The 27451-nt window shown below is 40.8% G+C and overlaps 1 protein-coding gene across 1 annotated transcript in view; it reads left to right on the forward strand.

Annotated features, from left to right (window-relative positions):
* The first annotated feature begins 8715 nt into the window (after window positions 1-8715).
* Window positions 8716-27451, forward strand: part of SLC9A2 (solute carrier family 9 member A2) — a 33766-nt gene continuing 15030 nt past the window's right edge. Inside the window, exons 1-4 of the mRNA XM_021538346.3 lie at window positions 8716-8995; window positions 14497-14960; window positions 20180-20430; window positions 27017-27234. Coding sequence (XP_021394021.2) covers window positions 8716-8995; window positions 14497-14960; window positions 20180-20430; window positions 27017-27234 — 1213 coding nt within the window. The remainder of the gene's footprint in view (window positions 8996-14496; window positions 14961-20179; window positions 20431-27016; window positions 27235-27451) is intronic.

Here is a 27451-nt window from a genome sequence, read left to right on the forward strand (position 1 = left end):
GCTATGTATATCTTGTATTTAAAAAATTGGTCAAATGCTGAGAAAGTTAACTGAAATAATATCACTGAGACAAAGAAAATCTGACATCTTCCTCATTATGCCAATGTATCCTATTTGTTTCTATACCAGTGAACAGCCATTAGTTTGTTAATAAAAATTTCCACTCTTCTCAAAGCATTCCAAAGAAGTGTCCACATTTTCCATTCCTGAAAGCTCCTGTATGCATCTCCCCAGTTTAAAATGCCATATAAATTCTGAGAAGTTTTATAATATCAGCAATTTTTGCTATTACTTTTCTTTTTTTCATTTGGAAAACTCTGATACTGAAAATGTTGTACCTATTTCTTGATACTCTTTTGGAAAGTTAAATGAGTCACAGGGTTCAATAATACTATCTTTGAAATAATGAGAAGGCTCTTTCTAGGGAAAAAAATAAAATATTTTGATGCCTGGACGCTGCATGCTCTAAGCACTGCAGCTTTGCTCTCTTAAGCCCACACACTGATGCTATTCCACTTCAGAAGTGCTAAAATCCAGGCTGTAGGCTGGGGAGGGTTTCTTGTGCAGCTGAATGTTGTACCCTTTTTCTGTGGAGTGAAGAGGCAGAATTTAACAGCTGTAGTCCTTTTGACTCTAAATTTAGGGTGTCTTCAAATCAGAGGCTTTCTTCTAACTCTCACAGCCTCACTAGCTATTCTACCAAGCACACCTCTTCAAGAAACAGTGGGAAGGGTGGATTTTCCCATGATATGTCTTCTTCAATGAATGAATGATTTTCCTTAATTTCTTACCTGATTGTTTTATGCTAACTTTCCCAAGGACAGAATTATGTGAAGAGGTGAGGAAGATTTATTTTTACACATGAATCATAGGAACAATGAACTGGATTAATTTTTATTGAAAACAAACCACACATAACATTCTGTGTAAAATTTAAAGCCAAACTCCACCAAGTCAAGTGTAAAACCTATGTTCACATCAGCTGCCTACTGGTCATAGAGCCAAGCAGCTGAGATAAGCACTTACAGATTCTGCAGTTTATGAACTTTCTGCAGTGAAAATATAGTGACATAAAAGATGCAAGCAATGGCTAATTGACTTCAGTGGGTAGGCTGGATAAAGAGAAATAAGCAATACAAACCAGAATAGAGATAAACAAAACACAAGCCAGTGAAAGGAAGAATTAATCAACTCTTTAAATGCAGCTTTCTGAATTCTAACAGAAAAGTTATATACAGTCTATAAAAATTACCACCTATTCTAGGTTATTTTTTTTTCTAGACACCAAATGCTTACTATTTAAGTCCTGCATACACAGGATTAGTGTACAGACATTTAGTGCATTGGTAGACCACTGCAGCAATTCACAAACTACCTTCCAGTGCAATTCAAGTTACAAAACACCTTCTTTGTACTGAGGCTATTTCAGCTGTCAGGAGCACTTTCCCTGGCTTCAGTGGGATACGTACAACATCACTCAAGGGACAGTCAGCTTTGAGGTTTGTAGAGAATCTAAGATAGATTTCTATGCCTTTGCTGAAGAATGGCTCCTTGTAGCTAGTGATGATTGGAGAAAGTACTGGGTGCATTTGTTGGTATATTGCAGGTGGGTTCTTGGGATAAAGAGGAGAAACAAGATGATGTCAGAAACAAGGTAAAGATGAGAAAGGGGCCACAAGATGAACAGCTTCCTACACCATGTGCTAATGCTGTTCCAGCTACTGTTACAAACTGACCTTCATCACTGCTACAGGATGGTATTCTGTAGGCATCCCAGAAGACATTTCTAGACTCCTGCTCAAAATGAGTCTTCTTAGAGAAGTCCTTATCAAGGACCTAAATGTGACCTACTATACCTATTCAAACCAGCTTGTTGTTGGCAAAAGAGGAAGCAGAGGTTAGGCTGTGCTTAACTGAGAATAAATTGGTGATTGATTTCCTACAAGACTGAGCACAGCCTGGACACATTTTTTGCGCGCTTCAGAAGTGTTTGGGAAACATTGTAGCATTTATTTTAAAATGAAACTTTTTCAGGGAAAAAATCCACAACTCCTCAGCATTTTTGAAAGCCACACTTGTTCAACACACTTGTGCCATTAATCTAATGGTAAAGAGTGAGTCAGAAGCAAACAGAGGCTACACCTCTATGCTTCAAAGGTTGTCAGAGTTGTAAATATGGGTTACACCACTAAAGGAATCACTTCACCCTCTAATTTCAATGTACTCACAGGAAAGAGTTAAGAAATATGTTTATCATATCTGCCATAATCTATCCAACTCTTTCAAAGGAAAATTCTCATTGTTATTGATGGCCTTGTAGTGCTGAAACTGGAAGTGTTCTTTTAGTCATTAACTTGTTTTGCCCCCGAAGTTAAACATTTAAATTAGTATTTCTGTATTCATGGCAGTGACAGGTGTTAAGCTTGAGAACAGTGGCTACTTTTGACAGCCAGCATGGAGACACAGCCTCAGAAATCATTCAATGACTAAGTGTCCTGGTTCAGAGTGAGCTAAAGAGGGGATTTACTGTTTAAACATTAAACATGTTGCTTAGCTATTAAGCAATTAGATTGTTCTAAGACTTAAGAGAAGGTGATCAGCCTGTCATGTTGAATTCCAGATTTTCAGCAAATGTGCCCAACGATACAATTTTTCAGTGATATCCAGATCACCCAAAACAGAAGTAATAAAAGGAAAAACAGTACAGCCTCTCTCTAGGCAACTCCTCTTGTTTTTGCCTGTCTTATGAACAGAATGGCACTTAGAAGCAATAGGAGAAATTAACTTCATGGGTTATTAGTCTTCCTGGGTTATATATGTCCCTCTGGAGTTAGATGCATCACTTAGCCTTCTGCAATAGTTTATGCCAGGTCCCTTTTTTGTTCTTTGGGATGATATTTAATTCTGATGCCCTGCAGGGCTGCTGAAACTTCTCTGTTATTTGGTGTGAGGCACAAAAAGCTCTCCAGAGCTTCCTGGCTGAATCTGCTGGAGTTGCTTACTCATGGTGGGCAGAGTGCTATGTACACACCTGCTGGCTGGGGAAAGCCTTAGGAAACATCTTTAGGAGAGTGTTCACATGGGTGCAATTACTCTGATGCCCAGATTAGTCCTGGCTTTGGGGAGGTGGCTGCCTGTAATCCACAGAAGCAGCAACATGTTGCTCCCTCAGGGCTTCACACTGGAATAACTGTGACTGGTGTTGTGGCTAATGCTGAGTGTGGCCTAAAGAAACCCCAGAAAAGCAGAGTTCATCACTCTGAATTCAGCACTTCATTTATGGGGCTGCTTTTGAAAGTTAAAAAAATAGTTTTGCTCCTTTCTTCATGTTCTGCATCTATAGCCAGGCAATCTGCTGCTTCTACCATTCCTGGAGTCCTGAAATATTAGGTGGCTGATGATACCTGTCCCCTTTCTCAACTCTTTCCAATTAAACAAAACAAGTTCTGCAGACACAACTGTTAACAGGGCAAGTGCCTTAAAATAGCTAACCAAAGTTCAGACCTGCAGAGCTAAATTGCTGCCATTAAAGTGCCCACATGACCAAGGTATAATGTCTCTGGTAGACCTGGCTTATGGGGATGGTTACTACACAGTCCTGGAAAGGTCTATGGAAAAACAGTTGAGATATTAATTCACTAATTAATGAATTTAGAGACAGAATTATTCAGTCAAGGCCCTGATGACACAGCCCTTATAAAAAGAGTCTAACCTCTAATGGAATAGGTTTTGAGAAAGGATTGTTAACATAATGCATGTAGGTGAGTGACCAGCACCCACTCCCAGATAAAACCACTCTCAATCAAGCATGTTTATATTTTATAATCCTTAAATCTTCAATGAGGCTGCTTCTAAACAAGTAATAATAATAATAATAATAAAAATAAAATCTATGTCTCCTCTTTGGTGTATGTTTTCACTTAACTCCAAGAACATCATGGTTGCATGCACTAAAGGGACAGGCTTTCCTTGTGTAATTGTGATTCCCATGCAGCTGCAGATGTCAAGACAAGCCATCTCTTTGCCTGATATAGCCCAGAAACTTCCTTCCTTTTCCTAATGGAAACACTAGAGGTTTTTTACAATTTTAGTAACACACTAAGGTATTTCAGAAAGGTGGTCTGTGTTTTTCCTATGCACTAGGGGAAAATGCTTTTGGGGAAAACTGGAAAAGTCTTTGGCTGATTTGGAGAGCTTACTAGGAAGAATAGTGAAATTTATACTTTTCTTCTGAACAAGGAGCACAAATTTTACAATACTGCTATATGGACTGTGTCGGGGAAAATTCAAGAAGTATACAAGAGTAAGCTTCTCCGCACAGGGTTAATTTCCATTAAAATAAAACATCAGCAATAGAATATAACTGTTCTATTTTTTTATCTGCTGAAATTGTCTGTCAAACTAGAACAGCAATGAAAATTATGGAGAGATATTTATTATTATATTTATGATTTTCCCTTCCAACCATTTTTATTTTTGATCATATTTACAAGAGAAGACCTATAACATTTCTTGTAGGGGATCCAGTTACTGAAATAGTCACATTAAGAATGCTTCTATGGTGACCAAGACAGGTCAGAACACCAAGTTAAATATGACTTCATAAGTTTTAGGGTATCCCTAAAATACAGAGCTAAATTTATGATACAGTGAAAATTATCATTTTTTTTCAAATTACTTATTTTACTTTTCATTGTGAAAGTGAAGTTTTTATAATAGCAATAGACTGATCTTTCCTACTAAAAAGATAAAGCTGGATTAATAAATACAGACAATGTACAACCCCCTAACTCAAAGCCATGCTTACAATGAGAATGACTCAGTACTTCAATCAAAGTAAAACGAAACTGTCCTAACACCTGTATGAACCACTCAAGCTACTGCAAACCTGTGCAGTGTATCTGCTTTCCCAAACAGCACCCTGTGGGTACCCTGGGCAGTCCCTTGCTCTGGTAGCCATTTCCAGTAATAATCAATAAAAGGATTAGAAGGTAAACAAACCGAATCATGTGAGTTAGCATCTTGATGTATGAAATAACATGCACTTTGTCACGTGAAATGCTGTTAGCGCTGTATCTGGTAAAACAGACAATGCCTGCGAGCAGAATTAAAGAGATGAAAGCACACCAGGCGCAGATGGCGCGGCACAGCGCGGGCAGCGCTGGGGGCACTGCGGGAGCTCCTCTATGGATCAGCTGGAATCAGGCAAGTGCGGCGTACGTGCTTTCTGTTTGTGCTATCACTGAAATGGTGCGCAGCGACCTGACAGAAAATTGTTCTGAAGTGGAAGCAGATGCATTGAGCTGTCAGGCGCAGAGCCATGACGAGACACCGCGGCGCCAGGAACACACCTTCACATCTCCTCTATAGCTCCCCCTGAGCCCCCTCCCTTCCCTCCTTGGGCAGCACTGAAGCTCGGGGATATTTTTCTCGGTATGGAGAGGTCCCCAGGCATGGTTTCAGGAGAACCTGCAAGGCTGGGCGCAGTGTGAAGGGCAGCGGAGGGAAGTGAAGCTGTTGCTGGTGTCTCATACAGTCTACCTAGGTGAGGCAGAGGTAATAGGAATACCATACCCCATTCTGCTGTCTTAGGCAAAGCTCTGCCTGGATTCAAAGACCTCCAACCCATGGTGAAACCCTCAGCACCTGTGGGACCAGGGCTGGTGGCAATGAAAAGCAGCATGTGTCAAAATATTGACAGAATTTTCACAAGCGCTTCAGTATTTCATACCATGCTGAGCTTCACTGCAACCATTTCAGCCAGGTCCAAAGTCAAATAGGGTCCATTCCCATGCTGCACTGTTCTATTCTGTAAAGGCAATTCCTGCTCAAAAGGATTGTAATTTATACAATCCATCCATAAAATATATTACTTTGGTTTAATAATAGAATATAGTATCTAATAATTAATCTCTATACCCATTTTTTTATTGTCTCAGTGTCTTGGAGTCCCTTTTTATTACTGGCATGTAGTCTCCAGGCTCAAGATTAATGACATCTTTCCCTCATTTTTTTTTATTCCCTTTTACCAACTTCTCATTTTCTTAATATAAAAAGAAAGCCTATTAACCAGACCCACAGCAGTGTCAGAGCTAGAAGGATTTCTGCTGTCTACACCCTTTTATTTTTGGAGTTGAGGAGACTAAGAGGACAAATAATGGCAAATATATGGATAATGCCCCAAGGAAAGGTCCATTTTCCTGTGTGTGAGTGAAACTTTGTGACTAAAGGCACATGACCTGAGTGCTGAAGCATCTCTCTGTCTCTGCCAGCATGCAGCAGCCGTGTTCTGTCATCCCCTCACTGTAATGAGCAGGGCAGCAATGAGGAACATTTCCCATGAGAAGGAACCTTCCTCCACTTTTGTATGAGTCAGTCTTTTCCCACTCATAGTCTTCCTGCCCCCCTTATGGAAAAGCAAATTTCCTCAGGCTGTTCACAAATTTCCAAACATTGGTCCGGTGGTTGGTGCACCTGCAGGGCTGTTGCACAGTGGCTCAGGTCCCTGCTCTACTGTGTATTTTGGCTGTGTTATTGGATGGGGTTACGAATTCCAGCATAGATCAGAACTATGAGGTGATATTAGAGAAAAGGGTTGATGGGACAGCTTGGTCTTGTCAATACTTGACAGCACTGAAGAAAAGTCTCAGTTCAGAATCCTGCTGGTAGATAACTAGGAGGGACCCTAGGAGAGCAGGTATTGATGCTTTCATAAAAGTACTTTTTCAGAAAGGTTTTCTTCATCTCCAGAAAAGGTCATAAAATGAGACATGAGAGTACCATTGCAGATCTTGTAATTTTAGACTGAATTATAATTATTATTTATAATAAATAGTGTTATCACCTTCACCTGAGGGTTAGACTTCTCTTCCTATGGATGGTCTGACTGGGACAAGGAGATTTAAAAATGAAAGACCATTTTCTTCTTTTATTCCTTTTTCATATAAAGGAAATGTCCTCAGAATTGGCAATATTTATGTGTTACTCATAATAGAGAATCTAATAAAACAAATAAAAGAAGATATGAAGATATTGCATCAAGCTAGAGAGTTAGCTGGTGTGTATACTGGTTTGATATCAAAACATGTTTTCCTGACTGAATTGTATATAAATAAAATACAATTTTTTATTAATATCACATCTTAAAATTTGTCATTAAAACCACAGGCTTATTGCCCTTTTTTCTGTAAGTAAGGTTCTGAAAGGAAATGACAATTGCAGATATTCAGCTAATTGACTCTGAACTTTAACAGCATACAGAAACAGTAGCCACTGATAAATTTGTGGGGGAAAAAACCCCTCCTACTTCCTGCTTTAGTTTTATTGGAAGCCAAGAAAGACATGCTTTGCTATAGAGGCATGCAGAATGGTGTGCTCTAAAGATTTTATGAGTTTGAGCTTTGGAATACTGTCTTACTCGTAAGTGGTGAAGTCATGGGTAAATCACGGGTGAGATTCCGTTTTTCAGGAAATACAGAAGCCTGGTGCTCAGCAGTATCTGATGGAATCAAATTGCAGTGCCTTTAGAAACAGTATTTTGCCAATCACATGTTCAATATTTACAACACACACTGACACACCCATAAATATAGTATCAGTTGTATATTTATATACACATATTTATACGTATATTTATATACACATATTTATGTACACAAATATTTATATACACATATATGAGCAATCATATATGCTTACAGTGTGTAATTTTAACTGCCTGAATTAACAGAATGTATATCTCTTAATTAACAGAAATCAGATTGTGCCTATTGTGTGAGAAGTGGAAACATATAGACAATATACTACATATTATTTTAGATATTAAATATATAATATACTAATTATATATAGTAGAATATAAAATACCTAAAAAATAACTATATTCTATATCAGGCATATACATATGTATATGAACCTACATACATATATGTATACAGTGTGCATTTTTTTAAGTCTCCAAATTAACAGAGTTTTAATTAGTAATTCTGAACAGAATGCTATGTTTCATATATGTGGTAGAGGCACCTTTTCTGCATTTGGTAATGGCAAAATACATATGCTTATGCACAAATGCATATGTAAATATTACTTTAATATATATATATAAACATTCATATGCATACATATATATACATTTACACGTACGTGTACAGATGTTCGTGCATACACATAAAGTCCTAAATTGATTTTAAATACATGTATTTAAAGACTATATATGTATCCACAGGCGTATCCATATAGAGTGTGTTAGCACTTTAGATTATATAACTGTGTATGTATTTCTATGACTGCATACGTATATCTCTTAGAGTAATCTTCAGTAAAAGGAACACCCCCCGGCTCTGCCTACACCCGTGCAGCCCCGTTCATCCCCGCAGGTGCTGGCGGCAGGAGCCGTGCCGAGGTCCCCGAGCGCTCCCGCCGCAGCGCCTGGCGGCGGCCGGGACGCGGCGCCCAGGCGCGGGTCCCGCCCGGGCGCTGCCCCGCGGGCGGGCGGCCGGACCCGGGGGCGGCGGGGCGGCCCGCGGCTCGGCCCCGCGGGGGCGGCCCCGGGGCGGCCCGGGGAAGCGGAGCGCCGCGGGAGGCTGGCGGCGCCGGCCGGGACTCGCCCAGCCAGCGGGGAGGAGGCGGGGCCGCGGCGGCGGCAGGTGCCCGCGGCGCGGGGATGGCGGCGGCGGCCGGCGCGGGGCTGTAGGGCAGCGCAGCGGGGACGCCATGGGCGGCCGCGGCCCCCCGCGCCCCGCCGCGCCTCGGCTGCCCGCGCCCGCGCTGCTGCCGCTGCTGGCGGCGCTGGCGGCCGGCGCGGCGGAGGCGCGGGCCACCTCGGAAGGGCAGCTGCCCGGCGCCGCGGCGATGGGCACCGGCACCCCTCCGAGCCCCAGCGGCACCGCTTTCGAGGAGACGCGGCTCCACGTCTTCACCCTGGACTACCCCCACGTGCAAATCCCCTTCGAGATCACCCTCTGGATCCTGCTGGCGTCCCTCGCCAAGATCGGTGAGCGGGACGTGGGTGACCCTCCCTCCGTGCCGGTACCTGGCCGGGCCGCCGCTCCCGGGGCCGCGCCGGAGCGGTCCGTGCCCGGCGCGGGGGGCGCGGGGCGGACGGAGGGATCTGATGCTCCTCTGCGGAGCGGGATGCTCGGGCGGAGTTTGGCAGGGAGAAGTCGGGGTCCTCTCAGGAGAGGTGCGGAGGAGAAAAGAGACGGGTAAACCCCGAGCTACGAGGACCGTGAAACCCAGAGTTCACCCGGTGCATGACTGACTTTTTCTTGATCGCTCTGCTGTCATCTGAGCAGGGTCTTCTTTTTCTTAAAATAACGCCGGTTATAATGACAGTCTCAAAGCAGGACAACGGATCGATTAAAAGCAAATATTTATGAGGGTAGAGTGTGCCTCCTCCTTACTCTGCTTTTCCACCATTCACTTAGGTCCCGTGAAAAATATAAAAGACACTGTAAAAGTTAGGAAGGCCACCTCTTCCCTCATGTGGAAAACATTTGCATTGCATAGTTTCACTGAGTTTTGTGCAGCTTGTATGTCATGTTTTTAGTTAGCTTCTATGTCCCAAACAGAGAAATGAGTACAGCGTAATAAATCTAAAGAATGTCAGGTAATGGTGTGCTAGATAGCTATTTAAAATCTCTATGAATTGTGAACTTTGTACCTTCTTACTTAGAAGATAATGTAAGGAATAAAGTTTTGGGAACAAAATAAGTAAGTTTACCCACAGTACAGTTGTTTCATTCAGAACTCTGACTTCACAGCACAGATTATCATAAAAAAATACCATCATGGTCGTTCAGATTAAACATTTTTATCAAAGTTAAAACTTAACCTCTCCTTGTGACATTTAAATAGACTGTCACAATTTGATTAGTGATCAGGTAATTAGGATTCTGAAAAAACAAACATTTGTACTTACCTCCTGCCATGTCCAGCATTGTAGTTGGGGGCCTGATCCTTGACCCAAGTAACTTGGGTCTGCTACCATTACTTGCTGCAGAAATAGTGTGTTGCAGCCATTTAGCAGGCATGCATCCTGATGCACATGTCTTAATGCATTAAAGGTACATTCTTAGTCTTAAGTATGCATTTAGGTGTTGGCAGAATCAGGACACAGTTCAAATATGATACACTCAAATATATTGTAAACTGCAATAACCAGGAGATAGGGAGTTTGGTAGAGAATTTAGCCTGTTTAGTACTGAAAATTGCTCTGGCTTCTGAGTTTAGATAAAGGGAAGACTCTTGTATAAGCTAAAACTGTTGAAAAAGTTTCTGTTTTATTAAAGATTTTATTAAAAGGGAAGGCATTTGAAACATGTAAATATGCATACAGACACAATAATATATAACTGATGTAAAACTATACATTCTGACTATCTTGGTATTTTGCTAGTGCATAGGCATTTAAAAAGCTAAAAAAAACCAAAAAGTTGCCTGTCTGCTCTAATTTTCCAGTCTGATTCTAGTAAATAAGCAAGCAAACAGCATAGGTGAAGAAAAACACTATAATTTTAAAATCCTTTCAGTTACACCATGTGAAAGCAAGTGTGGCTAATCTGGGACATGCTGTTGTCAGTGCGTGTGCGCGGAGCAATGAGGGCCAGATCCAGGAGCGGCCCTAGGTGTGGCAGTGCTCAGCTTCACCACACCTATCTGCAGGCGCCCTGACTCCAGGACTGGAATTAGGAACATCCAGTTCTTGCTCCTGGAGCTCTGTCTGTGCTTCCTTATCCAGTGGGTGCATCAGGTGAAACTTCCCAGGTCAGGCTCCCATTGCTCCTAAGTCACATTCCACATCAAATTTTCACTGGTTTATGCCTTCTTTTCTATTGAAGGTAGCCCAGATGGGCAGTTTTGATACCTAAATGATGCTATGCCATGCTGGTTACTAGGAATGAGCCATGTGGCTTGATTCAAAAGGATGGAGATGGGTTTCCAAGCCCATCTCACTGCCTGAGGGCCTAAGAGGGGCCCTCTAAGAGAGGTGGCTCTCTGAAGCATTCCTGTCATCATTTGCTGCTGGGCAGCACAGGCATCTTGCCCCTGCCATGCCAGGCAGCGTGAAATCCACCTCGAGACTCCCGCACTCACTGCTCAGGAAACTTTGGTGCTTAATCTGGCATCACAAATTCCTTTCTGGGGATAGGCACTGAATGCTTACACTTGGCACTGCCGAGTATTCAAACCTTTATGAACAGATCCCTAAGGTCTTTGCAGCTGTGAGGAGCTCAGAAGATAGGGTTCTGTGTAACAACAGCTCTCTCAGTGTGTGAAAGATCCCAAAGAATACTCAACTGCAGCACCTGGTTATGAATATTTTAACAAATATGCTTTCACAGAAGGGCAGTTTCTCCAGAACTGAAATCTTCCAGCATTTGGTAATTTTTATAGGGAATTTATCTGAAAGGTTTGTCTGATCTTGCCTGTGATCATGTTGCTGTGAGCTTGGTTTTAGAGGGAGCAAGAAAGGCAGCATAAGAAAGTGGTTGCCAAGCAGAACTTGAACGTTTTGACAAGGTACACTTTCACAAGGACTAGGTGCTTTTTATTCCAGTATAGGATATAAGCACAATTCAAAATCTAATAAATTGCCTTGAATGGAATTATCTTATTACTACTTCTACTTATTTCTTGTTTTGTGTGTTGATACCAGAGGTATTTTACTCACATGCTGATGGACTCCATGAGTATATTAGATGGGACCATTGCACCTGAGTATGCTGGAGTCTTTAACCAGTGAGACTAGTCTACATGACCCCCAGTTTTGCTTAATTTTTATGCTACTAAACCTACACAATATTGTGTAACCGATCCTGTAACATTCCTGTTATTTCTATGTTCAATCACGAATACACAATGAGAAGTGTTTCTTCTGGCAATTGAGCTGATATCCTTCCAAACCTGCTCTCCTGAAAGAAGGTTTAAGCTGTTCAGAGGTACTCAGTGGCATTTCCAGCATCAGAAAGCACTGGAATTCACTCCAAAAAGAAGGAAACTGGGATTCAAAGGACTTTTATCTTGAAGCATACTTAACTTGACTTCAGATAAGTATCCTACTGCAATTTTTGCCATGATATATGGAGGATGCTTACTCAATAAACATCTTCCATGCTGTTGAAGCTGAGTCACTGCATAACCTGAAGCCCAAGGACAGCCCAAGGGTCAGAGGAGAAGAAAGTAGCTGTAGCCTTGCATTCAGCTTGAAAGTCAGAGTATTCCTGTACTGCAGAGGATCTGCTCCCAGGGTGATCCTGACCCTGTGGCTGTGAATCCTGTGAATCAGGGAAAATGTCTCTTGTTGGGCAAGGCATCTGCTATTGACTTGACATGCACTGGAGTCTAAATTCTAGCTCTCTGCCTTCAAATCAAGAGCCACAGCCTGTCCCTAATCTCCCTTGAATACTTTTCATGTAGACAGAAAATCTTCCAGGAGTTTTGATGCTGTTTATGTTAATAAAAAGCATATTTAACTTAGTGGGAGGCTTTCCGTTATCTTTTAGAATGAGGCAGAATCCCAAATCTCTGAGAGGCTGTGAACTTTCCAGAGTGATTTGTAAAGAAGGAAAGAAAAGATTTTAATTTTTTTTCCACAGTAGACATTTCATTGCCATTGTATTACAACTGGTTGGTTTTTTTGTTTGTTTGTTTTTGTCAAAAGCTGCAGTTATAAAATCTTCCTTCTCTTGAATTTTTATTCAGGAAATGATTTAAAGTTTACTTTTGAAGGGTTTAAAAAGACTTCTGGCAAAACCTACTTATTCAGGGGAAACTTCTTGATCATTGTATTGGAATTGTATTTCTGCTACTGCAGAAACCAAGATGAATTATAAAATGTTCATATGTAAACGGCTGAAAGGTGAAGAGTCAAGTCTCCAACTGCAAATTCTTGATTTTTCCAGGATCATTACCTGTTCTGCTAATATAGGGCATTGGTAATTCTGGTTTTGAATAATGACAATGAATTTGGCAGTCAGTCTAATGAGTCACATAGGCTGTGTTTCTAATTATTTAAAGCAGTCTGTGTTCATTCAAAAAGAAAAAAAAATGCAGCTTGAGCTGCTTGCTTTTAAAAATAACTTTAATAGTTACAGAATATATAAGTATAAAGTCCATAAACAACTTTCCTCTTGAACCTTTTTAACCATTTGTTTTTCCTAATTATAAGTTCAGGCTTTCTTTTAACTGGAAAAAAATCCATGGTGAAAGGAGAGTTAACAAAATAGTTGTTACAAGATACATACCCTGAAACTGGGAAATGGGATGTAAACGATACCAAGACTGCAGTAATTTAACTGTTTCGACTACAGGTGTGATTTTTACTGAAATAGTTTTACTGAAATAGACGCCCGTTATTACCACACCCAGTGTTTCTGTGCAGCTCTCATTTAAAATAATTTAAATGCTTTTTAGTTAGGCAGGGATTGTGGGATCTTGTGGGTGTGGATCAATTTCTATATAATTATGTGGGCCAAATATAGATAAGGAGGAGTTCAGAAAAGATTGGCATTGCTGGGACCTGGAATGTGACCTTGGTGCATAAGGTTGATCATTCCATTAGATTGGCCACAGTAAATTCCTTCAAAACTTTTCCCATTCCTTCTGAGAATTATCCTTACAACAGCCAACTTCTATATGTAATTGGAATCTTTAAATCAAAACTGCATGGCTTTGAGAGTTTTAGAAGGATAAGTAACATTCAGCACTAAGTCCTCATTCAAAACCTTTTAAAATTAATTTCTTCAGTACTTTGCACAGATTTTCATGAGAGAATCCTGACTCTACTACCATTCATATGATACAGAAGAATAAGCATACTAATACAGGCTACAACTTACTTTATGGAAAATATGTTGATTCTTGTGATATTAATTTGGAGGCTCCACTAAAAATAATAATTGTATCTCTAAATGCTTCTTTGTGGCGGTAGGGGAAGTGATCATGGGTGACTGGGTGTAGGTCATGTGCTAGTTCTCCTCACTGGCTTTGATACTCTAAGAGTAAAAATGAAATTAAAGCACTCTTTAAGCTACTTTGTGAAGCTGTCCAGAGAGGAAGCAGTGGTTAGTATGATGTTTGTTTCTCTATCTAGATGTAATTTACCCCAGAGAAGTGTTTGGGTTGCATTTCTGTAGGATTCCACATTAAAAAAAAAAAAAAACAAAAAAACAAAAAACCAAAAAAAACTAACCCAAAAAACCCACAGTTTCACAGAGAGAACCCTTGCACATAGTAGCTCCATCCAGCCTAGCTGTTAAGTGAAATGTCTAACTATTAATTTGTCTCTCCACCAAATCAATTGAATTAACAATGTAGCCAGCATATTTGGTTTGACCCATTGTGGATGTCCAGTTCAGTCTTTCAGTTAAAATGAAATTGCCGTGCAATTGCTGTTTGTTTAGTATAGAAATGACAGTAACAGAATCCAGAATAATCTTATGGATTCTGTACAAGTAACCATTTCCCTTTCTTGTGTTTGAATTTCCTTTGAAGGCTTTCATCTCTATCACAAGTTGCCCTCAATAGTACCTGAAAGCTGTCTCCTTATTCTGGTTGGATTGCTTCTTGGTGGGATTATTTTTGGAGCAGAGGAGAAGTCCCCTCCTGTAATGAACAGTGATGTGTTTTTCTTGTATCTGTTACCACCTATTGTACTCGACGCTGGATATTTTATGCCAACTCGTCTGTTCTTTGAGAACTTTGGTACCATATTCTGGTATGCTGTGGTGGGCACACTCTGGAATGCCATCGGCATTGGAATTTCCCTGTATGGAATTTGCCAGATCAGTGCATTTGGTTTGACTGACATCACTTTGCTGCAGAACTTGCTCTTTGGCAGCCTCATTTCAGCTGTGGATCCTGTGGCGGTGCTGGCTGTCTTTGAAAATATCCATGTCAATGAGCAGCTTTATATCCTGGTGTTTGGAGAGTCTTTGCTGAATGATGCTATAACTGTGGTAAGTTACTTGATAAATGATTAATTGATAAAAATGATGAGTGATTGTTTACATGCCACTCTCTTTGTATCTGGTTATTACAATTTGCTACTAGATGGAAGTCAAGGAGTGCTAGTGAGTCTAATTATTTAAACTTTAGATTTAGAAATCACAGTAGTCTTACTACTTGAGAGTAATGGTAGCATATTTACTGTAGGGATTTTACTACTGATCACTCTAGTTTCTATATCTTTGCAATTGTATTACTTCTGTAATCTGAAACTGTAGGTTTTCCTCACCTGCAGAAATGTTGTTGGACAGGAAAGGGAAAGGGCCAGAGTGGGGTGTCCCAGTGTGTTAATGGGGATGATGGCAAATCATGGAGATGGCACAGGACCTTGCTGAGGTTAACTTCTTGCATATGCCCATCCACTCGGAACTGCCCTGAACCCACCAATACATGTATTCCAGGTTACAGATGAGATAAAACAGCCACCTGGAGGCAGTAATTTCTAATCATTAACTAGCTGAACTGGGGTTGTGGTGCTGACCTGAGGACAGCAATCTGCAGATTCCATTATCCCCCCCAGTGTTCCTCATTTGTACCTGATGACACTGTCTGAGGCATTACTCCCACTTATTCATGCCTTGAAATCCTGCCCATGCCAACCATGCCCTAGCATGCTTTCTGTTTTTTGAGACATAGAAGTACAGTTTTTCATATGCTGGAAGGATCAAAAAGATTAATGAATTGGGTCTGCACTTTCCTATTTCTGTCCCTGGCTTCTTATTCCAGTCCCATTCTGTTCAAAACTGTTCTGTTTTCCCCTTTTATTGGACTTTGCCTTACCTGTTTTTCCCTTTTCATGGACTATTCCTCACCTGCTTAACACAGGTATATGTCATCATTTATTCTGAACCTTGGTATTGATAAATTCTTGTGTGTCTGTGGGAATACTATGTTATTTTTCACTTACACTGCATGCTTTACCTGAATCTGTTGCTATCCAGTTGTCTGAATCACATATCCTTTTACAGGCTTGCCTTAAAACTTAGCTTTTCTCAATAGCTTACAATTGGAACTGCCTGCCAATGCTAAACTGGTACTTTAAGCCATCCTGTAAATAAATGGGTTTACATACTGACTTTCAAAAGGCTTAGAAGTTCAGCCATGGCTCGGTCTGCCTCTAGTCACTCTAGTGTCCACTTGTGCGATAGATGTCTATTCATACATTTTTTATTTTTCCTGGGGAAAAGGATCTGGTTATTTAAAACTTCTTGTTTGGTGGATTTTTCTAACCAAAATCACTTTTCTCAATGACAAAGTTGGGCATGGGGCAGCAGTTAATAAAATACAATTTGCTAGGAAAACTCTGTATCCTGATCACTGGCATGTTCATATGTGTTATTTCCCAAAGGCGAATTTCTCTAAACCACCATTTTTATAGGGGTTGGCATGGCAATTTAGTATGTAGCTTTCCTGTAGGCATCATTATTGCCTTCTCTGGAGGTTTCCTTATGGCTTGCCTCCCCAGATGCCCTAACAGAGGAAGGATAATCTGAGGAGTCTATAGGGACAGTCCAGTAATGCACTGGCCTTACATATATTTATGAAGGAGTGAAAGGAATGTAGAGTACCTTTGGTCTTGCTTCCCTATCGCTTAAAGGTAGCACTTGGACAGAGATCAGGTTGTTTCCACATGCACGGAACTGGTCTGCTAATGGTTCCTTGTTATGTTTTTGCACACCTGCAGTCATGTGATTATACCTAAAATGTGACCCAGGCTGTTGCACAGATTCCTGGGGCTGCCCTTAGAGAACCTTACTTTCCTGCCTACAGCAGATGCTGCTGGAGCAGCCCTTGCCAGGCTACTCAGCCCTGTGCTTGGAGGAGGTGGTGCTTTGTACTCTCCCTTCCTTGTCCCTGTTCTATGGGGGGCTGACAAGATCAGCATCCAGCAGAGCTCAGAACCTTTCAGCTTTCATCTTCTGGAGCCCTTGAGTCCCACCTGCCCTGGCAGGGGCCTGCAGTAGGATGTGGGGAGGAAGTAGGAAGGGAGTTGAATGCAGGTTGGCCATCTATGGAAGCTGTCTTATTCCTATGGCCACTGCAATATCAAAAAAACAAGGGGCTATGCAGATAGGCAGTGCAAAACACAGTGGCTTTATTAAATGTGCTTTTATTAGAATAGCAGTGTCATCTATGCTGTCCTTTCAGAGAACATGCTTCCACACCTTCATTTTGTATATAAAGATGTGTTTTCTCAGAAGCTGCATTTTTTCAGGTTGTCTTCCATGCATAATAGTTTTTTTCGATTTGTCTGTGCATTTGAATGTTCTTTTTCCCCCACTGGTGGACTTTTGGAACTTGAATTTGGCAGAGGACATAGTTTGACAATTGGATTCTTGATCAGAGTTGGTGCTTTACCAAGAAACTGAGTCAGACATAACAAGCAAGGTGATTATAAATTACAAGATCACAGCTGAGTGTTAGCAGTTCAAACTCCAGTTCTGGGTTTAAAATCAGAAAGAAGGAGCCAGTGTCATTATAATAATATTATTTCCATGTTAGAAAACATTACAGCAGTACTTTGTACTCGGCATCTGCTGACAACATTATTTTAGAGTGCTCTAAAGTAGAATTAAAAACTTAATAACTGAGAACTGATGAAAATAAGCAATTAGTGTTTCAGAGATACTCTGAGACAAGATTAAAAAGTGATCAGTGACTAATATTTCTTGGTGTGACCTTCAGTGAGTTCAGCTGAAGGCTATTGAGTAAATGAAAATATTGAACTTCAAAAAAACCCCCTGTTCTCACATCAAATACATTAAACATGTGACTGGAGTTGGTGTTTGATGCACCTGGATGTTTAGAGAAATCTCAGTAAAACTGAACTGCTGTGGAGTAAAAGAGAAGTGAACCGGATTTTGATCTCATTTGCAAAGTGTAAATAAAAACCAATAGGAATGAGGTTAAAATCCTGTTTATGACATTTGATAGTTGTAGCTGCTGCTTTAACCATGGCTGAGGTACAAAGGAGGAAATTGCTTTGCTTCTTTCAAATAATTTATGGCATTGGACTTGAGATTTATGAAGATGTCTCCATGTAGAGTAGCAGGCTCCATTCTATTTCAGGGTGAATACTTTGCTGTAAAGTGACATTATCAAAAGGCTTAGATCAAAATTCTCTGCTTCTTTACAAGGACCTTGCAGTTCTCTTACTTTAGAGACTAGCCTTGTATATATTTATATAGTTACTTTTTAAAATATAAAAAATACTATTTAAAACTCCAATTAAATAAAATAATCAGCTTCTCTAATATGTACCAAGAGAGTATTCTGCCAGATCCCATTCTGTAGGTGTCTTAGAGAAAAGCCCAACTCTGGGATTGTCCCAAGTTTCAATGAGTGACTCAGGGAAACTCTTTGCACACAAGACAACAGTATTCTTCAGTCTGTGATTAATAGAGTCCTGGGAGTGTGTGGATTGAGAGGTCCTTGTAAAGTAGAGTAGCAAAGGCACTCCTTCTGTCAGTAGGTTTAATTTTGGTATCCTTCTCTACATGCAAATCCATAAGTCTGCAAATCAAAACAGGTGGAAAAACTATGGAGCCTATGACATTGCTTTCCTGTCATGCACAGTACATAGTAACAAGGAATGGGGAAAAAAGGCTGGGAGTCTGCCTCAGAGCAGGGTTTGTGCAGATGAAGAAGTACACTTCTCCCAAGTGGACTCATCCTGAGAGCATAATTCTTATCTAATAAATAGTTCATGATCCTGCTCTTTTTGTATTTGCTGCTTTGTAATGAACAAAAATGGCTGGTGATCATTCTAGGTTTGATTTAACCTTCTATTTTCATGCTTACTCTGGAATATATTTTCTCTTTTCTTTTTCATTTCTCTCCTTTCCCATAATAAGCCACATCTTTGCATAAACTGTTCTGTAATACCCAGTTTTGACTAAGAAGGGCTGAATAGCTTATGTTCTGTCCTGTGAGAGAGAACAGGACTGCAAACATGAAAAATCCTTCCACAGCCACTACTCAAACACCTACTTTGTTGGCACAATGCAAGTACTGATAAAACATTGTGATCTCAAATAGCATTCCTGATACAGAAACCTGTTTGGTGTACTAAGAAGTCCAGAAAGAAAGCAGAGATTTAACTCCTGCAAGCTGTCTAGGATGACTGGCCCACACTGGCTTAGTCTGTGAACCCACTGTGATAGGAACAGGTGCCTGTGACCAAAGTTAGCTCTGTACAAGGGGACAGGGTAGCCACTCTGCTACTGCAGGGCTGGCAGCATACATGCAACACCAGGGAATGGTTAAATCTCTCAAGTGGATCTGCAGATGGGGCAACCCTTTAAAGTTTCTTTAAGAGTAACTGATTCCATTGGTTTCTGTTTTGGAGAAACTAAAACACTGGATATTAGAGAAATGTGGTCTTTAGATTGTTCTGTTTTCTGTATAAAACAAAAAGGGTCTCTGGCTAAGAAAATGCAATAATCCCATTGACCTAGTTTGTTTTGGAGTTATAAATGCTTTGAAAATTAAACTGGGCAAACACATGGCAACAGGTTTTTTAATGGCAATGAAATCCAAATCTCTACAAATGCTTGATATTTTGAACAGTCTTTAAACCATTGGATTCCTAATGGTCAAGAACTTTGAGAAAGAGCACTGGCTTAATGAATACCATGTTTTTTTCATTCCTTGAAGCGGGCACTGTCGATCCCCAGCTGCCTCTACATCTCCTCCTACCCCAGAAGTTTAGATTAATCTGTGGTCTAGTTCAGTACTCTACCTCTCAGTGTCATGTAGATCAAACAGATTTGAAAATAACCTGATTTTTCACTGGTTATAAGACTCATTATTTTTTTTTTTCTCCTTCTGTTTTATTTATTTTATCCTGGGGAAAATTTGTAATGTACATTAGGAGCTCTGTAAATAAATGATTTTAAAGAAGAATTAGATAGATTTATGCTCCTGGCCCCTAGAGTGGCATGGATTAAGAAATCTATCCCATTTGCAAAAAATGTGAGAAATTATATTTATCTGTCTTTTGTATCTCTCTGGTACATACGGATGACAAATAATATGCCAGATATAAATAACAGCAAATTCAAGGTAGATAGAAAAATTCAAAGTTCAGCATTTAAGCAATGGAGCATAATGACATGAAGGGAAATTAAGAATAGTTCAAAAAGATAATGTGCTTTCTTTTTCCTCATAGGTCCTGTACAATTTGTTCAAGTCTTTCTGCCAGATGCGCACAATTAAGGTTATTGACATATTCGCTGGGATTGCTAACTTCTTTATAGTGGGGATCGGTGGAGTATTGATTGGAATCCTTTTGGGATTTGTAGCAGCCTTTACCACCCGTTTCACCCATAAAATCCGAGTGATTGAGCCACTCTTTGTCTTCCTGTACAGTTACTTGTCATACATAACAGCCGAAATGTTTCACCTCTCGGGCATCATGGCGTAAGTACCCCAAACTTCAGTAATCATAGCATCCAAGTAAGAATGCCAAAGGAAATTGGAGAGAGGCTCAGCTTTTTCAAACCTTGCCATGTGGCATTGCTCCACGGTGCATGGCAGAGTTGCTGGCTTGAGGATTTCCGGCCTCTTCCCTCCCGCTTCCACCCCCTTCTCTCAGCTTGCCACCACACCAGCTGTGTCACTAAAACTGCTCATGGCATCACATCATAAGCTGTATCTTTGAAATGTTCCAAGTTAAAAATATTCACTCATATTTTCAATGTGCTTATATTTAACCCAGGTCACTTTGGTGACCTGTGTCCTAGTGTGACCCTTCAACTAGTCCTAAGGGCATGGGTGTGGAGTGGCCCATGATGATGTAGGGGCAATGGTGGCAGGGAGGGAGTGGCAGTGGTAGCAGGGAACTTCATCAGCTGCCTTCACTTTCGATGCCAATATATTGTGAAACTGTGTTTAACAGTTAGTCATGTGAGCAGCCAGTAAATACCATTCAATGAAGACAATGTATATATCATTAAGGCAAACTTCTGCTGGATTATAGGCACAATGAGGATTGAGTGAATGTAAAGTTTGCAGTCCAGTGGTAACATAATCCTATAGTTTTGTATCTTGATATATGTGCCTGTGTGTTACAACGTTCTCTGTATATATCATTATGTATAAAATAATATTTTTCTTCCCACTCCCAACAGTTAGAAATATTTTCCATTCTCATTTTCCACTCCTTGTCTTCAGTAAAAAAAGAGCACAGCCTCTCTCTTCACTCTCTTTTTACTGTAAGGACTTCAACATTAAAAAGAGCCTTTATGACATTTGATATAATTAAATGTTTTGCTCTGGTTCCAAGTAATATTTTTAAAGTCAACTTTGTTTAATGACTTTTTGTTTTTCTAGTGGCAAATATGAGTCATTCAGGCATGAGGGGCAGAGCTTTTTTTGTAAGCTCAGATATTACTGCTGAGTGTCACTAATACTCGATAATACCTGGCCTGATTATTTTCTTTCAGGCAAGTGAAGATAGGTTTACTATCATAGGCATGCCAGTATAAGGTTTTCTGGGGCTGGGAAGCAATTTACGAGGAAACTTATGGGTGATGATTTTAGTTGTATAAAAATAGGAATATGCCATGAAACAAGGGTTGGAACTTCAATGTAAGTGAAGAGCAAAAGATTACATGGGTTTCTTTCTCTGATATGAGCCTAAATAAAGCAACGTATGCATCCACTTTGACCGAGTTCATAAATGTGCCATCTCTTTCCATAGCTTCTATTCATAGCATTTGTGTGGTTTCTAGTTTCCTCCACCTCTTAAGCCAAATGTCCTTGACATCCTATGATCAAATACTTAAAGGGTTTCTAAACCAAAAACATGTGTCTAAACTGTACATGGAAAAAATTGAGGCAGTGTTTATGAAAATACCGATTTGGACCTGCTGCATCCAGGACACAATGGATAGGGCATGGTGTGTCTGCTGGTGGGTCAGGGGACCCACCACATGCCAGTGCCTGCCACCAGCACACCAGTGCTTCCCTCAGCATGAACAACATATTCATTTTCCTATATGCAGTGACCCCTGAATGGATGCAGAACAGAAGAAGAAACACAAAGTATTCTCACCCTCAAACAGCACTGTAGAAAATGAGTTATCTTTAAAATGTTCTGTCTGGTTTTGTCTCTTAAGCATGCTTTATAATAGCTGACAGAACTGTGTACAGCAGTAACATCCCTGCTGAGACTGAAAGGCTCTCTCTGCTCCCATGTAGGGTCTCAGCTGCTATAAGCCATAAAGCTTCTCCCCTCCCAGCAGTGCTGCTGACAGCTTTGGAGCCCCTACAATTTCTGCATCCCCTTGGAGTAAATCTGCCCTGTTCTTGTCACATTTCTTTTGCCTTTGAACTATAGAAAGTAATTTGCTCTGTGTCACAGTGCAAAAACACACACCAGTGTTAACCAGAGTTCCCTGTCATTTTTTGCAGCAACTGACTCATGTAGGGATTGCTTGGGTCTGATTTAAAAGTCAGCCCTTCTTTGAGCAGGTAGGTGGAGCAAATGACCTTGGAATGTCCCTTACAACCAAGATTATGTAGTGCTTGCTTCTGTGGCCATTTACAGTTCAGCCTATGAAGAATAATTGCCTGGTATCCCCTTTTTCACCCATAGCCACATGAGTCTGTTAAACTACTGATTCCCACTTCTTTCATAACCAGGTTTATAACGATACTCGGTGAGACCTTGTGATTACAAGGTGTACCGTATTTTAGGGGAAGGACATGAGCAGGAACGCACAGTGTTACCAAATAAATAAGATCCTTAGACAGATTGCCTCATTCCTGGGCAAGCAGGAATTCACTGGCAGAGGAATAGAAGAGAATGAAAGGCACTTGTCCCTCTTCTGATAAGTTTGTGTACTCATTCTAAGGATAAACGATTCTTGAAATGTCCGTGTATAACCCCTGCACCAGGTTACCTGGCTGACAGTGAAGGGACTGAACCATGTCCCTGTGAGCTGCAGTGAGAAAATCCTCTTCAGAAGGAGAGGTTAGAGTTTCTGCTGTAACTAGAGCTGGGCATGAGTGAGGCTCACACATGTAAAACACACAAATCCAAATCTGAACTTCATTCACTTGCTTTCGTGCTGCATTTTCTTCTTACTAATTTCTCATGAAGGCTGTGGAGCAGCAGAACTTTTAATATAGTTTGTTTTTTTTTTTTCTTTTGAAACAATGAATTAGCAGGCTGAAAGGAGCAAACATTGAAACTACTGTAAATTTAGTAGGTCAAGGAAACTTGAGGATTGAACCCAGTGGCCTAGTTTATTGCAGCTGACAGAAACTGTACTGTTTATACAGTGAGACTTTTATTCTTCAGAAGTACAGAATGTTGCAGGTTAATTGCAATGAAGTGCTTTTCCCTTCCCCTTCTTGACCAAGGCAACTACTCAGGTCACAGAATTGGAAGCCAGAATTAACGTATGTGGGTATGAAATGTAAAATAAAACACATATAGAACATATCTTTGACTTTGATTATTGTGACAGTAAAAATATAGTTTGTGAAGAAGTTATTATAATAATGTATATAAAACCTTGCATAAAGACATTGATTTTATATTAAATTTTAACACTATATCCCCACACAATATTCAAATTAAGGGGCTTCAACATTTTTTTCTCAGGTAAATAAATACTCTAAAGAGATACCTGATTCTAAGTGAGCAGTGATTAGGTGTGGAATATTACTTATCTGAAGAGTAACAAATCATGTGCAGCTCTATTTCTTGTAGCATTGAACCAACTCCTCATTTGCTTGACACTAGTTGAATGAATGCAAAGTGTGACTGAAAATAAGAGTGTTGTCCCTTTAAATTCTAGTGGGTAAGCATGGTAGGTGTTTTAAGTTACAGCTTGCAAGGATTTTGATTAATCTGGTGACAGATTCTTATCAGACATCCACTTACAGTGTCTCCATTACCTCAGGTTCCAAAAACAAACCAAGTCCAGAGCATGATTCCCTGCTCCCCATGCTGCAGGGCTTTCCTAAATTACTATAATCATGAAAACTGTTTATTTTAAGAAGGTAATAAATAGTACTGCATGTTTCGTCGTGCCTTTGATGCAGACCTGACAGTCCTAATGCTTCAGGGCACTGAGCTGCTGCTTTGGGACTCTGAAATGACTGTGGGGCTAGACATGGCTGTTTTCCAGCCCACCCACTGCCTTCTTGCTCTTCTGCATTTGCTGCCCCTGCGTTTGCCAGCTCCACTGAGTGCCATGGGCCAGAGGAGCCGGGCTGCAGCAGACTTGTTACACCTGTGCAGATAAGCAGTGTAACACAGGAGAGCCATCACAACCCATGGCATAGCCCGAGATCTCTGTAGCTGTGTCAGTGCAGTGAAGAGCTGGTTTACCACTGAGGATGAGACTTTTGGCAGGTCAAAGAGTTAAGTGGATTTGAGAAGATTTGTGCATGTACTTTTATGGTTGATCATCAGAACTGTGTACAAACCGAGGGACCTGGGAGTGTTTGACAGCTTCTGGCTTGAGTGCATGTCCTGACCAAGCTGCTGCTTCTTGTCAGGACAAAATCCATGTGTGTGCCAGGTCTTCTCTCACTTTCTTGCTCAGGCACATGATGTGGGATCTGTTGCAAGTCCTCTGTCTGGGTAACTGTGAGGTCAGAACAAGGAGGAAAGCTGCGAAAAGCATCATCAGTTTGTCAATATTGGCAAAAAATTCAGGACCTCTGTTATCTTAACCAGGTGCTCAAACTAGAAATGCTACCTTAACTACTGAGTGTTTCAGGGAGAAAGCTTGCATGCTTATGAAATCTACATTATGTGGCCCACAGTGGACCCTGTGTAGTCAGGATGAGCTTTGCTTCCCAGGCAGCATGCTACCTGTGGGCCACATGGGATCTTTCTGTTCAGGACTGCAGTGAAATCAGCTGACAATGAGGAGAGGGCTGACAATTATATCAGTACTAAATATAGATGGGGGTCTGGGATAGTCTTAGTGAGACTTCCTTCTTAGACATGGAGTTTGCTTAGGATTGGAGCTAGTCTTTGCATGTCATTGGACATTTTATTTTGTGCTGACTAGATCCTTCTCCATCACCAAGTGTAGGTGGATAAAAATGCAGGGTGAAAACGAGGTTAGGTGCACTGTTCTGCCTGTATTTGTAAGCCACTATCTGCCCCATCAGACTGCATCTGTCCCTATATCACATCCTCTACCTTGGGTTTTCTTCACTTTGATATATATTCAGGGTCTCTGCTGCTTGGGAGAAGTCAACAGAGTACACTGTGTCCTCTCCCAGTGTCCACATGTCCTCCAGACTTGTCCTTCAGAAGTATTGTTGCCCAGCCACTTTGGGGATGTAGATGTGGCTCCATGTAAGAGAATGAAACCTCTGGACAAAACTAACTTTAATTAATCAACAGAAATGCATTCAGAGTCTGCCAGTGACCACAACCTAAGCTGCTGCTACAGACTCCCTCTTGTAAAATGCAAAGAAAGTTCACTCTGTGGAAGTCCTTTTGATGTTACTGCTGCTTCTGGGATTCCTCTTGCTTTGTAATTTTTTTTTTAAATCCCTTATTTAGAAGAAAGAACCCAGATATGTGTGTTCATATTGTCAGTGAGGTTTCTCTGAGCTCTGTCCCAGTCTGCCTTTCCATTTACATTCACATTCAGGGATGTTTGGCTCAGAGTGGTTCAGAGATGGGGCTCTTGGCTTAGAGGCAGGACATGCTTAGCAGAAGAGTTTCTGCAGTGAAATGTCCATAAGACTTGGGACATTTCAAGAGAAATTTTCACAGATGCTAGCAAATCTGTCCCCCTCCCCCAGGAGAGAGAGAAGTGTAGAAATTTGAGCATGAAGAAATATCCCCTATGTTAGCAAATACTTATGTCTGAAAACCTGGAATAAATAATGGTAGACAAGTTGGCTGTATTTAGAAAGACAATGTAAATACATTTCTCTTTCTTTGTTTAGACTTAGTATGCTAAAACGTTTTAGCACAAACTTTTATGGGTTTGACTGAGAACCCATACATGGATGTGGATAATGTTTTTCACTGGGAAATCAAAGCAGATGTTGTTGCCCTAGACAGCAGAACCAGGAATGACAGCTATTTCACAATATATCTTGCCTTAGTTGTCCTCCCTGATAATTATTAGTCAGCTCAGACTGTCCTTCCCTACACTAAGACACCACCTTGGAGTTATCCTCAGCCAGCTCTGCCAACTACCCTTAAACTTGTGAATGTGTAGCTGAGTGATCCTCAGCCATCCCTGTACTGTGGACAGCCATACTGAGCAAGTGATGTACAACCAGTAATGTAATTCTTTGCTTTTCCCAAGGATTAGCAAACTCTGTTTGCTAACACAGAAAGTGGACTTGTGGATGCAGTTACAGTAAGCCTTTTCTTTCATGTATAAGCTGAGATGCCCATTTCATTCATTTGTAAATGCTTTAAATGTGCAGCAGCACCAGTTTGATTTCTGGTGGTGTTTTTGTCCTATTCAGCCCCATGTGCAGGCAGAGCAGGTTTAAACTGCTGAAGGATGACAAATTGTCTGTAGCCTTGCTGCTTACTTTGCTTGGAAAGAGGAGCTGGCTACTGTCACTGCCATTGAGGTTGGACAGCTGCTGGAAGGGAAGGAGGGAAGTCCTGCCCTGTCCCAGGATATGCAGTTTCTACCCTGTCTGATGTCCCTCAGCAGCAAGAGATGCAGCAGCTCCTGTTTTCCAAGGCTTCCCTGCCTCTCCTCATATCTGCCCCTTTCAAAACACAGTTGGAGTGACACCTGCACAGATTGCGTGCATTTAGTATGTGAAAAAACTCTTCATACTCTGATGTCTTCTCAGAAAACTTCCCATTGAAGAAAAAAAAAAATCAAGCCCAAAATTGTAGGTTCACCAAGCCTGAAAATTTGAGATTGGTTATGGAATAAGTTATACTTTGCATTTTATAGAGAACTATGGAAAATGAATAATATTATGTAGATAAAAGAGAGGCTAAAAAAAATTAAAGCCAATGAAATATGGGAAAATATTTGCCTTTCAGGATTACAGCTTGTGCCATGACCATGAATAAATATGTGGAGGAAAATGTTTCTCAGAAATCCTACACAACGATAAAATATTTCATGAAGATGCTGAGCAGTGTCAGTGAGACTTTAATCTTCATCTTCATGGGTGTGTCTACAGTTGGGAAGAACCATGAGTGGAACTGGGCCTTTGTAAGCTTCACCCTCCTCTTCTGTTTAATCTGGAGAGCACTGGGTAAGCAAGTCTCAGACTATGGGTTAGTATTCTTTACAAGTGAAATGGTTTATATCTTGTCAAGTAGAAAATGCCTGAACTTAGACAGAGACCCATCAGTTTGCAGAATGCTTTTTGTATTAGTAACATGCCCTATATCACAGGGTCATCTTCTACCTTTTTGTAAACCTAAAATCAGTTTTGACCTGATCCTGGTCACCTAAAGTGAGAGGCAGTC

The sequence above is a fragment of the Lonchura striata genome, chromosome 2 (genome assembly GCF_046129695.1).
Source record: "Lonchura striata isolate bLonStr1 chromosome 2, bLonStr1.mat, whole genome shotgun sequence".
In the NCBI taxonomy this organism is placed as follows: domain Eukaryota; kingdom Metazoa; phylum Chordata; class Aves; order Passeriformes; family Estrildidae; genus Lonchura; species Lonchura striata.